Genomic DNA, 12608 nt, shown 5'->3' on the forward strand with positions numbered 1-12608 from the left:
AATTGTAAATTAAGTTTTAGTTGTTATTTGGATTTTAAACAATAAAGGTCAATTTGACCACAAAAATATTTTTTTACGACTTTGTAACTAATAAGTCGTTAATTTATATATTGTTTGCTTAAAAACATTTGCTTTGTTTTAAGATAAGGTTGTTGTGCTATTCAAGCTCAATGTTTTTTTGATACTTGTTTGTTTAGGATTGTTTCTTGTAGTGATAGTGCATTTCAATTGTTCGAACTCAAGGTTGTTTCTGCATTCTGTTTACTGAGACAAAAGGTTGTTTTGATGTTTGTTACTATTATAAGGAATACATTCCTTAACTAGCGCGACAGATATTAGAATACACACGTTCTTAGGGACACAGGTATTGAGGCAGCTGCACAACTAGTACAAAACTGTGTCTCTAAAAACGTGTGATTTTTAATATTTGACAGATGTCGCTTGCAGTTTGTCGTGCTCAATATGTACAAAAGCTGGTCAGTTCCATGAAAAATCGCACCAGGCTCGTAGTTGAAGCTAGGGGGGCCACACTAAATACTAAAATTAGTTTAAGATAGTATAAATTGTTAAATATACATATTCATTAAACTGTAGCTTAAGTACTTTGTGTAAAGAGTAATGTGTAAATTCATATTTTCGTACTTTAAAATTTTCCCTCTCGTTGTACTGTTTTTATTGTGAAACATGCTAATTTAAAATTTGCTAAATAATAGTTCTGCATTAAAAAAATATTGAAAATTAATAACAAAAGACGTTATTTTTGCACGCAAAGTGAAAAAATATGTCTTTTTTCAGTGTGTAAAGAGTTTCTTGACATACTGTATATTACTTTGACTCATTTTTACTTTATGTAAAAATTAACTAACGCAAGTTATACTGCGAAGTGCTCATAAATAATCAAACGAAGATCGGGGTCACCAATTTAGCACGTTACACGTCGTGCTTTATTCAATCTCCAAAAAAAAGGAAGTGTTACAAAATGACAATTCAATTATAAAAAGTTACATAACATTTACCGATAGATGGCAGAAAACACGGCGCAGTGCTGCCAAAAAATTTTTATCATAGCGCCATCTGTAGAATATTTACTCAATGCAATCAATAATTACCGCCATCTGTTAGAATCTTTTGGAGCTAACGGACAATTGTCACTGCCAAATAATAGATAAAGAAGTTGAAATAAAAAAAAAATCGATTGAAAATTGAGATGTAAGCTATCTTATCAATAGACAAATAATTTGCGATAAAATATTCCATTATTCTCACTTATTCAATTTTTGATGTTAGGATAACCTGCCACATGTTACTTAGACTGTAGTGTATATTAAATTCATATTATAGTGAATACCGTAAAATTATTCTGGCTTTTAAATAATTAGTGCTTGATTGTTCAAAACTTTAATTAAAATATATTCATGTAAGTATTATCACATTGTTATATTATTAAATTTGTTATGCATTAAATCGCTGTGTATGATACTTATGTATGTCTTGCGATGATTTTTCTTTTATTTTTGTTTTTTTTTTAGGGATCGTCATCCTACGTGAGTGGTGTACCCACTAAAACACTCCCCCCTTCTATCATGGAATGTTTTCCCCTACCCCGGGGCCGCTTTCGCATTACTTCAGGGCAAGGTTTCCAAGATGGACCCATTACAGGTCTATTTCTACTCTCCCTGCGTCCAGGGATGCCTGCGATTTAGTAGCCAGCATCAAGCTATTTGGCTCGTCTTCTATTGGCAATCTGCGTCCGTGTCTCTTTTTTTTACTGCGTAGAACGTGTTCCACGTACGACGCAATTATATAATCTCTTAGATATCATATCATTTTTTCTAAGAGATTTTCCGCACTTAGTTCTCCGAGTTTGTTTTGTACAGTCCTCCGTGCTTCTTTCCACCAGTGGCACTTGAAAATGGTATGGTTTTCATCGTCTAGTGGTTCGTCTCCGTAAATGCATGCTGGGCTTTCTGCTTTTCCCACCTTGTATAGGTATTTTCGGAAATACCCGTGACAGGACAGCATCTGTGTTATATAGTAATTTACCTCGCCGTGTTTTCTACTGTGCCACTTCTCTATTTCTTTAATCAGTTTTGCGGTCCATCTTTCTTTGCACCCCCTTGTCCACCGATCTTGCCAGAGTTCGAGAGTTTGCTTCCTCGCCTGTTGTCTTGTGGCCATGTGTATTTCTATTCCGTCTTTCTTCCATAGCCAGAGTTGTCTTCCCTCCTTTGCGAGAAGGTCTATTGGGATGACGCCGCTTATCACTAGCACTGCGGATTCGGATACAGTGCGGTACGCCGAGGCGACTCTCAAGGCTGCTGTTCTCTGCACTTTAACAAGCACTTTTCGTCTATGTTCTACACTTAATGTAACGGCTGTTCTGTCTGTTGCCCCGGCCGAGCATTTACAATTGGGGATTTCTTTTCCTTGCGATTTCCGTTGTAGCGTCCCGCGTCGCTATGTTGCCTCCCTCTCGTGGGTAGGTGATCCCTCGAGGCCACCCTCTATGGGGTTGTGGATGCTTATTTTGAGGCGGCATCTATTCACCTCGTCACCGGAGATTCGTAGGATGCTTCAGGCCTTTTAAGCCGAACCCTCCTCTCTTGTCGCTCTTGGTCAGGGACTGCTTATTGGGTATTCGCAGCTAACCTAAGAACTTAGGCCGTCAACAGTTCGCCAAGCTGTAACCCTTGGTGGCCTGAGCTCAGCCTTATGTCTTGCGATGATAAGAGGTGCTAAGGTTCCAGGATATAAGTAACTAAATTTAGTTATCGAGCTTCCGTTTGCTTCTCATGTTATTGATTTACTTTATTGATAGGTTATGTATAAAGATTGACTTTTAGAGATAGCATTATTAATCACCTTCAAACTATCTGCAAATTTGGTAAATAAATTTGTGTATTTCGATTAACTATTATCAATGAAATAAACGGAAGCTTGATAACTAAATTTAGTTACTTTTACTTTAATTAAAGTTTTGAATAACCAAGCACTAATTATTTAAAAGCCAGAATAATTTTACTCTATCATCTTCACTACAATTTGAATTTAATTTACACTTCAGTCTAAGTAAGACGTGGCTAGTTATCCTAACATCAAAAATTTAAAAAGTAAGAATAATATAATATTTTGTTGCAAATTATTTGTCTATTGATAGGATAGGTTACATCTCAATTTTCAATCGCAATAAAATTTTATTTCACATTCTTTGTCTACTAGTTGGCAGTCACAATTGTCCCTTAGCTCCAAAAGATTCTATCCGATGGTGATAATTATTGATTGGATTGAATTCAATAAATGGCGCTATGTTAAAAATACAAATATAATAGCACAATAACTACGTATTGCTAAAACTAAGGAATAACCTAAATTTATATTTTTATATTAAAACTCAAAATAAATTTAAGTTATGTGTACCTTATACCATGTTCAGACCGAAAATTTAAAAGATTAGATTATATTTAAGCATTTCATAACCCAACAGTGTTCTCACTGCCGTTAGAAAGATCAAAAAACAGCTGTTATTGTCATTCAAGAATTCACATCGCTTAATATATATCAAAAGAAAAGATTGTCATATAGTATTTTGAAATAAAAATACGGATTTTTTTAATATTTTCCATATAATAGAAATAATGGATGCATTTTTTCATTTGTTAAGTCGATTTTCAGATGAAATTAGATTCATTGCTTTAAAAAAAATTTGTTTGTTAACATTTTTTCCCCTTTGTATTGTCCAAATCAGCTGTGATAATGTAAAAGATTTCCAGTGCTGACAAGTAGATTGCGCAAAATCAGAGTCGCACAGAGAGATTTAGCGTGGATCAGTTTCAAATCATTTCAATGAAGTGATTTGGAACTGTCATTTTTGTATGGCGAAATCTTGATAAATTTTTAAGATTAGTGGGATAATCCATTCAACAGCCGAAATCGTGTGATCAAGGCCCGGTTTCACAGTCCATACTTATGTTGTACTTAAGATAAAACAGGAAAATATTGTTTTACAGTTCATACTTATGTAATGCTTAAGTACTGAAAAGGGGAGACTTAAGCAGTGCTTAAATAACAGCTGATTTTTGTTTTGAATTTGCTTTGAATTTTCAGCGACATCTTTCGTAGCGTAGGGCAAGTGTCCGTTCGTTTGCACTCAATAACAGCTTATACTTTTCCTTCAGTTCCCATAGGTGCTCCGACTCGCTAGTGATGAAATTTGGGGTTCTTTTGTTGTTTTCATCAATTTTTGATATAATTTTCCTCGCAAATTTATGTATTGTCTGTTATAATTTAAATATTTCAAAAAATATTTTTGTGAATGACATTTGTAAAACATATGTTGCCCATAACGTTGCCATATATCATAATAAAATTTTATAGAAATTGTGCATTGACTGTGAAACGCAAACGACCACTCAGTTTGCAACAATACTTAGCTAAGATTTTATTTAGGCACAACTTAAGTATGGACTGTGAAACCGGGCATAAGTGTCGGTCTGAACATGGTATTACAAGTTTAAATTTTTAGCATAGCGCCATCTGTTAGAATCTTTTGGAGCTAGCGGGTAATTGTCACTGCCAAATAATAGACAAAGAATTTGAAATAAAAACAAGAAAAAACGTTAACTTCGGTTGCACCGAAGCTATACACCCTTCACAGGTTCATTTCTGTTAGTAACTATGTGTTCAGTTTGTAAGGAAGCTATATGCTATAGTAATCCGTTCTGAACAAGCTTTTTAGAGATTACATTGTTGAGCTAAAAAATAATCTATATATCTTGTCAAATGTGAAAGTTGTCCACACAAGTACTTGATTCCGATCGTTCAGTTTGTATGGCAGCTATATGCTATAGTTAACCGATCTGATCAATTCCTTCGGAGATTACATAGTTGTTTTAGAAAATAATATATACCAAATTTAGTGAATATATTTTGTCAAATGTGAAAGTTGTCCATACAGAACTTGATTCTGATCATTTCGTTTGTATGGCAGCTATATGCTATAGTTAACCGATCTGAACAAATTCTTCGGAGATTACATTGTTGTCTTAGCAAATAATAGACAGTAATACCCCGGACTTACGCGATAGGTGGGTCCGAGCGGTTGCCGTGTAAGTCGAATTCGCGTAAGTCGGGGTTCAACGTTGCATATAAATACATATAAAGTTTGTTTAATCGGGACCAGAGTTTAAAGAAAACAATAATTTAGAAGAAAAATGTTTAATAAAGTGTAGGATAATAAAAAAATATTACATTGTTATGAATAAAGTAAGCTAAACCGAAGTTATTTTGATGTCGAAGGCTTCATATATTCTAACAGTGTTGCCTGACGAGTTAAATTTTTCACTTAAATTTCCTCGTAGCATACCAGTAATTTTTTTATCCCTCGTTTTGTAGTAGAAATGCGTTCTTCATTAGAATCAATTTTTTCTAAAATTTGTAACCCCTTTTCAATTGAATTGAGCCCTTCTGTTAAGTTTGCAATTGTCATTTGATTTACCGATTCAACTGGGTCTAGCGAATCAGTTTGGTCAATATCTTGCTCATACTTACGCATTTCTATAACCTCGTCAATTGTTAGCTCTTGATTGTGTGAATCTAGCAATTCTTGAACGTCATCATTATCGACCTCTAAATTTAATTGCTTGGCGATATCGACCACTTCTTCTATTATGCTATCGATTTGTTCAGGATCTGAAATGGTTTCTCCTTGGGTTTCAGAGGTGAAAAAAAATGGACACAGTTTTTTCCAGACACCATTGAGAGTTTTTTGTGAAACCTCATTCCAAGATTGTCCAATAATTCTTACAGCATCTAAAACATTGAATTGCTTCCAAAAGTCTTTAACAGAAAGCTCATTGTTTTGTCTCATAGCTTCATGTAGATGTGCAAATGACCGGCTTGTGTAGTAAGCTTTAAATGTTTTAATGACTCCCTGGTCCATTGGTTGAAGCAAGCTGGTAGTGTTTGGTGGCAAAAATACAACTTCCACACGTGGATCGAAATTAATTAGAGTTGCGGGAGGACGACCTGGCGCATTGTCAATTAGTAGCATCACTTTAAATGGGATTTCTTTTAATCGGCAGTAACGTTCGACTTCAGGAATAAAATGATGGCCAAACCAGTCTTCAAAAAGAGAAGCTGTCACCCAAGCTTTTGCATTAGACTTCCAAATGACAGGCAAACCAGCTTTAGATTTATTTTTAAAGGCTCTTGGATTTTCTGAGCGATAAACTAAGAGAGGTTTTAATTTACAATCTCCAGCTGCATTCGCACCAACCATCACTGTTAATCGATCCTTGGCGGCTTTAAAACCTGGAAAAGTTTTCTCTTCACGCGCAATAAAAGTTCTTTTAGGCATTTTCTTCCAAAAAAGACCTGTTTCATCTACGTTGAAAATAGTTTGACTAGTGTAGCCACCTTCATCTATCATTGTTTTGAGTTTTTCTGGATAGAGAGATGCAGTTTCTTTATCAGCGCTTGCCGCTTCTCCACTCTCTGCGATGCTATGCCAATTACAACGACTCTTAAATCGGCTGAACCAGCCGTTACTAGCTTTAAACACTTCATTTTCAGCCGCCTCCCCAGCTTCTTCTTTTAGTTTTTCAAAAATCTGCTTTGCTTGAAAGCACACTGTATTTTGATCAACAGGACAATTTTTCACTCTTACTTGATTATCACACCATGACTGTAGCAATGTTTCCATCTGTGCGATAATACCGTGACGCTTACGGATGATACTTGAATTCAAAGATTGAGAGTCTTTCACAGCGGTCATAATTTTTTCTTTACCTTTTACAACCGTTCGGACTGTTGATTCCGGTAGGTCAAATTTCTTTGCCAATTCACAAATTTTCATTTTTGCTTCAAAGTCTTTAATTATATTCAGTTTACACTCCAAAGACAGTGTTTTTCTTTTCTTGTTAGGCTCAAATTACTCATTTTTCGTTCTTTTAGACGACATAATTAGAAATTATAAGTAAAACGCACTGCGCACTTAAAACAATTTCACTCGGAACACGTTTAAACCTGTCGCAAATTGAACACTGAGTGGGCGGAGCGAGAGAGCCGATGCGCGCGGCAATCAAAATGAAAAACCGCGTATCTTCGAATTCGCGTAAAACGGGGTAGCGTAAGTCGGGGTATTACATACCAAATTTCGTGAATATACTTATCTTATCAAATGTGAAAGTTATCCAAACAAGAACTTGATTCCGATAGTTCAGTTTGTATGGTAGCTATATGCTATAGTCAACCGATCTGATCAATTTCTTCGGAGATTACATTGTTGCCTTAGAAAATAATATATACCAAATTTCGTAAATATATATCTTTTCAAATATAGGGTCTCCATGCAAGCATTTGGTTCCGATCGTTCACTTTATATGGCAGCTATATGCTATTGTCTTAGAAAATAATATGTACCAAATTTCGTCAATATATCTTATCAAATGTAAAAGTTATCGATACAAGGACTTGATTCCGATCGTTCAGTTTGTATGGCAGCTATATGCTATCGTTAACCGATCTGAACAATTTCTTCGAAGATTACATTGTTGTCTTAGAAAATAATATATACCAAATTTCGTGAATGTATCTTATCAAATGTGAAAGCTATCCATACAAGTACTTGATTCTGATCGTTCAGTTTGTATGGCAACTAAATGTTATAGTGTCCGATATCGGCCGTTCCGACAAATGAGCAGCTTCTTGAAGAGAACATGACATTTGCGAAATTTTAAAACTATTTCGAAACGGACAGACAGACGGACATTGCTAAATCGACTCAGCTCGACATACTGATCATTTATATACATACTTACATATATACTTATAGGGTCTCCGGCGATTCCTTCTGGGTGTTACAAACTTCAGGGTATAAAAAATGCGATTGAAAATTGAGATGTAAGCTATCTTATAAATAGACAAATAATTTGCAATAAAATATTCCATTATTCTTACTTTTTAAATTTTTGATGTTAAGATAACCAGCCACGTCTTACTTAGACTGAAGTGTAAATTAAATTCATATTGTAGTGAAGATAATACAGTAAAATTATTCTGGCTTTTAAATAATTAGTGCTTGGTTGTTCAAAACTTTAATTAAAGTAAGAGTAATTAATTTATGGAGTTATCGAGCTTCCGTTTGCTTGTCATGTTATTAATTTATTTCATTGATAACAGTTAATCGATATACACAAATTTATTTACCAATTTGCATATAATTTAAAGGTGATTAATAATGCTATCTCTAAAAGTTAATCTTTATACATAATATATCAATAAAATAAATCAATAACATGACAAGCAAACGGAAGCTCGATGACTAACAGCCCCATTCTTATGCCCTCACAAAAGTCACCAACCTCACTACAATGATGTTTCTTACTATAGTGAGGGTTACCTTATTCTGGCGAAAATTCAAAAGCTCAAATGCTCACTATTATCACAAATATCTGTGATGTGTGAAAGCAGCCATCATAATAGAAAACATCTGTGTTTGTTTTGTTTTAAATCAATATTTTACATTTTTTTTAAAAATTGAGAATTGAGTGTTATAATTAGCATGGAGGAACTATTATTTGTATATGCGGCAATTGTTGAGGAGGAGGAATCGGTCGGTAGGAGGAAAGTGTTAAAGGGTTTGCGAGACAAAAGCGATCCTTTTAGTATGCAGGACACAACATTCATTAATAGATTTCGATTCCCAAAATCGCTATGTAAATTACTTATAAGTGAATTGGTGCCGCATGATGTACAGAAGAAGAAGAAAAAGTATGGCTGCTAACGCCAGTCGCTGAACCTTCAAATGCAAGGGAAGTGCGTTACTATAAATATACTAGCTGACCCGGCGAACTTTGTACCTTTGTAGTAAATGAATGTGGTGTTACAGATAAGCAGAACTTTATGATTTTTTGAAAGCAATACAATGAATACATATAATGTTTATAGCGGCCCGGTACGTGCTTCGCTACGTATGAAGTGAAATATTAAATCAAACTCATTTATGAAAAAATATATATATTTAATTATTTGCTACCTATTCTTGAGTTATAAAGTCACAACGAAAAATGGCATTCATTTTTATATATATAGACATAAGATTTTGGAATTCTTACTAATGCACTGCCGTTACGGCTTTATGTCAACTTCAGTAAGATGAATCCAAAACATTTGAATAAACAATATTTTTTGTTTTTCCATTTTGAGCATGAATAAACAAACGGCTGGGGGTACCGACTCTGGAACAGGTAACATAAAGTTGACCATGTGAAAAACATGATTCCTCCAAATTCACGTCACAAACGTTAAGTGTTTGCCCTTGAGCTTTGTTAATGGACACGCAAATGATAAACGCACAGAATATTGTAATCGTTTGAATTCAAATGACATATCAGTTGGAATCATAGGGATACGCGGTATTAAACAATTTTCTCCTTTTGATTTACCAGTTAAGATCGTAGCTTCAATCAAATTTGTCAATAAATTTTTCACTGCCAATCTGGTGCCATTACACAGTTTTGGTGGATTAATATTTCGCAATAATATAATCAAAGAACCCACTTTCAGATTCAAGCAATGCGGTGGCATACCAGCCGGTTCTAAAGAATTCAAAAATTCAGTTGGATAATTCATTGCCTCATCTTGATTCATAGCACTGTCAATTGATTTATATGTATGTCGTGACTACGCCTGGGAGTTTTGCTTGAATTTGAAAATTAATGCATTGATATGAATGTTCTTCGGTGCTAAAATGGCGCGTTCTGTCAACCAATCATGGTTTCTGTAATTCTGAAGAATATTTGGAAAAACACATTCAATCAATGCATTTATCGATTTTGTAATTGTACAAAAATTGTTCGGTACAGTGATCAATCCGTTGGTTCTGTCGATTTGTATTTTGCCATCACCAATTTGTAACAATTGTTCTGAAAACTCATGGGCAGCTGGATCATTTTGTAGGTGAATACGCATATTAATGTTCAGTGTCAATTTTTGTACATATCTTCAGAACTGATGACTTCAAACAGGCATTTATTTCATCAGCAGGAGTTGACCGAGGAATGACATTAATGTTTGTCAATCCCCTTGTAATATCAAAGCATCATCCAAAAAGCTGTTGGTTACCACGTAAATCTTGCATTGTTCGATTAAATGCTTCTAGTAATTTTTTATTCGCCATTGTACACTCATTCCATAAAATAATGGACGTTAATCGCAGAACTTTTGCCATAGCTGAATTTCTTGAAATATTGCAAGTTGGAGTTTCAATCACCTGTATATTCAATGGCAATTTTAATGCAGAGTGTGCTGTCCGACCACCTTCTAATAATGTAGCAGCAATTCCCGAGATGCAAGTGCCAATGTAATTTTCAGTTCCGATCGAATAGTGGCTAAAATCAGTGATATAACGAACGTTTTGCCTGTACCACCAGGTGCCTCCAAGAAATATAACCCACCTGCATTATTGGAAATGGCTTGCATGATTGTGTCATAGACATGTTTTTGCTGAATATTAATTTTGGTTATATTCGATTGTACAAATAAACGCAAATCATTAGAATTGAATTCCTGCTCTCGTTGCAATTCACGATCTAACAGATCATGCATGTCACGATTTGGTGCGGTCATACCCAATTGTACTAATGTTTTATTTGCAATCCGTAGACACCTATCTTCAATTATTATCAAGGCTTCGCCGTATATTTCCAAAGTTATCAACAAATCAGGATTTCTTGCATGATGACGCATAATGCGGCGGCTTCCAGAAGGTTTCAAGACCGGAGCATACTCCTGTAGAACCCCCAAAGGTGATCTAGTCACTGATGCCCAGAGTATACTTAAATTATGGAGGGAACACTTCTCCAGCCTGCTGAATGGCAGTGAACGCACAACACCAGGAGAAGGAGAACCCGATTCCCCAATCGATGACGATGGAGCAGACGTGGGATTAGCCTCCTCAACATCGCATATAAGGTTCTATCGAGCGTATTGTGTGAAAGATTAAAGCCCACCGTCAACAAACTGATTGGACCTTATCAGTGTGGCTTCAACCGACCAGATATTCACCATGCGCCAAATCTTGGAAAAGACCCGTGAAAGGAGATTCGACACACACCACCTCTTTGTCGATTTCAAAGCTGCTTTCGACAGCACGAAAAGGAGCTGCCTTTATGCCACGATGTCTGAATTTGGTATCCCCGCAAAACTAATACGGCTGTGTAAACTGACGTTGAGCAACACCAAAAGCTCCGTCAGGATCGGGAAGGACCTCTCCGAGCCGTTCGATACCAAACGAGGTTTCAGACAAGGCGACTCCCTATCGTGCGACTTCTTCAACCTGCTTCTGGAGAAAATAGTACGAGCTGCAGAACTAAACAGAGAAGGTACCATCTTCTATAAGAGTGTACAGCTGCTGGCGTATGCCGACGATATTGATATCATCGGCCTCAACACCCGCGCCGTTAGTTCTGCTTTCTCCAGGCTGGACAAGGAAGCACAGAAAATGGGTCTGGTAGTGAACGAGGGCAAAACGAAATATCTCCTGTCATCAAACAAACAGTCGTCGCACTCGCGACTTGGCTCTCACGTCACTGTTGACAGTCATAACTTTGAAGTCGTAGATAATTTCGTCTATCTTGGAACCAGCATTAACACCACCAACAATGTCAGCCTGGAAATCCAACGCAGGATAACTCTTGCCAACAGGTGCTACTTCGGACTGAGTAGGCAATTGAAAAGTAAAGTCCTCTCTCGACGAACAAAAGCCAAACTCTATAAGTCGCTCATAATTCCAGTCCTGCTATATGGTGCAGAGGCTTGGACGATGTCAACAACTGATGAGTCGACGTTGCGAGTTTTCGAGAGTTCTGCGAAAGATTTATGGTCCTTTGCGCGTTGGCCACGGCGAATATCGCATTCGATGGAACGATGAGCTGTACGAGATATACGACGACATTGACATAGTTCAGCGAATTAAAAGACAGCGGCTACGCTGGCTAGGTCATGTTGTCCGAATGGACGAAAACACTCAGCTCTGAAAGTATTCGACGCTGTACCCGCCGGAAGCAGAGGAAGAGGAAGACCTCACTCCGTTGGAAGGACCAAGTGGAGAAGGACCTGGCTACGCTTGGAATATCCAATTGGCGCCACGTAGCGAAAGGAGAAACGACTGGCGCGCTGTTGTTAACTCGGCTATAATCGCGTAAGCGGTGTCTACGCCAATTAAGAAGAAGAAGAAGAGCCCAAATAGATGCATCATGAAGTGTTGAATCCCAATCAGCATCATCCTCCAACAAATGAAAAAGTTGGCATGCTTCACGGTATGTTTCACACAAATGACCGTTGAATGTTCTCAATTCTTGAAATGATTTTGGGCCATTCACGTTAACTAATAACAATCTCCAACAAAAACACTCAACATTGTTTGGAAGTACTGTATATATTCTGCCAATTGCATCTGTTTTGAAAATGCCAGGATGCCTATGAACTGCTGTTCCTTGTTTATGTCTTTGAAATTTTTTCGAAGACACATTCCATGTGTAATACTGAGGCACTTCAGAATATAACAAAGTTATCGCAAATGTATCAGTTTCGCATGATTTGAGTAATTG

At 36.4% G+C, this 12608-nt stretch overlaps 1 protein-coding gene across 1 annotated transcript; it reads right to left on the reverse strand.

The window, feature by feature from the left end:
- Nucleotides 1–5494: 5494 nt before the first annotated feature.
- On the reverse strand, nt 5495–6772 carry LOC126766949 (tigger transposable element-derived protein 1-like; the record flags this gene model as incomplete). The annotated part of the gene is made up of 1 exon (XM_050484600.1): nt 5495–6772. A coding segment is annotated over exon 1 (1278 nt), but the record flags the coding sequence as incomplete, so codon positions are not given.
- Between the last annotated feature and the right edge of the window lie 5836 nt (nt 6773–12608).

Source organism: Bactrocera neohumeralis, unplaced genomic scaffold (genome assembly GCF_024586455.1).
Source record: "Bactrocera neohumeralis isolate Rockhampton unplaced genomic scaffold, APGP_CSIRO_Bneo_wtdbg2-racon-allhic-juicebox.fasta_v2 ctg3207, whole genome shotgun sequence".
Classification (NCBI taxonomy): Eukaryota; Metazoa; Arthropoda; class Insecta; order Diptera; family Tephritidae; genus Bactrocera; species Bactrocera neohumeralis.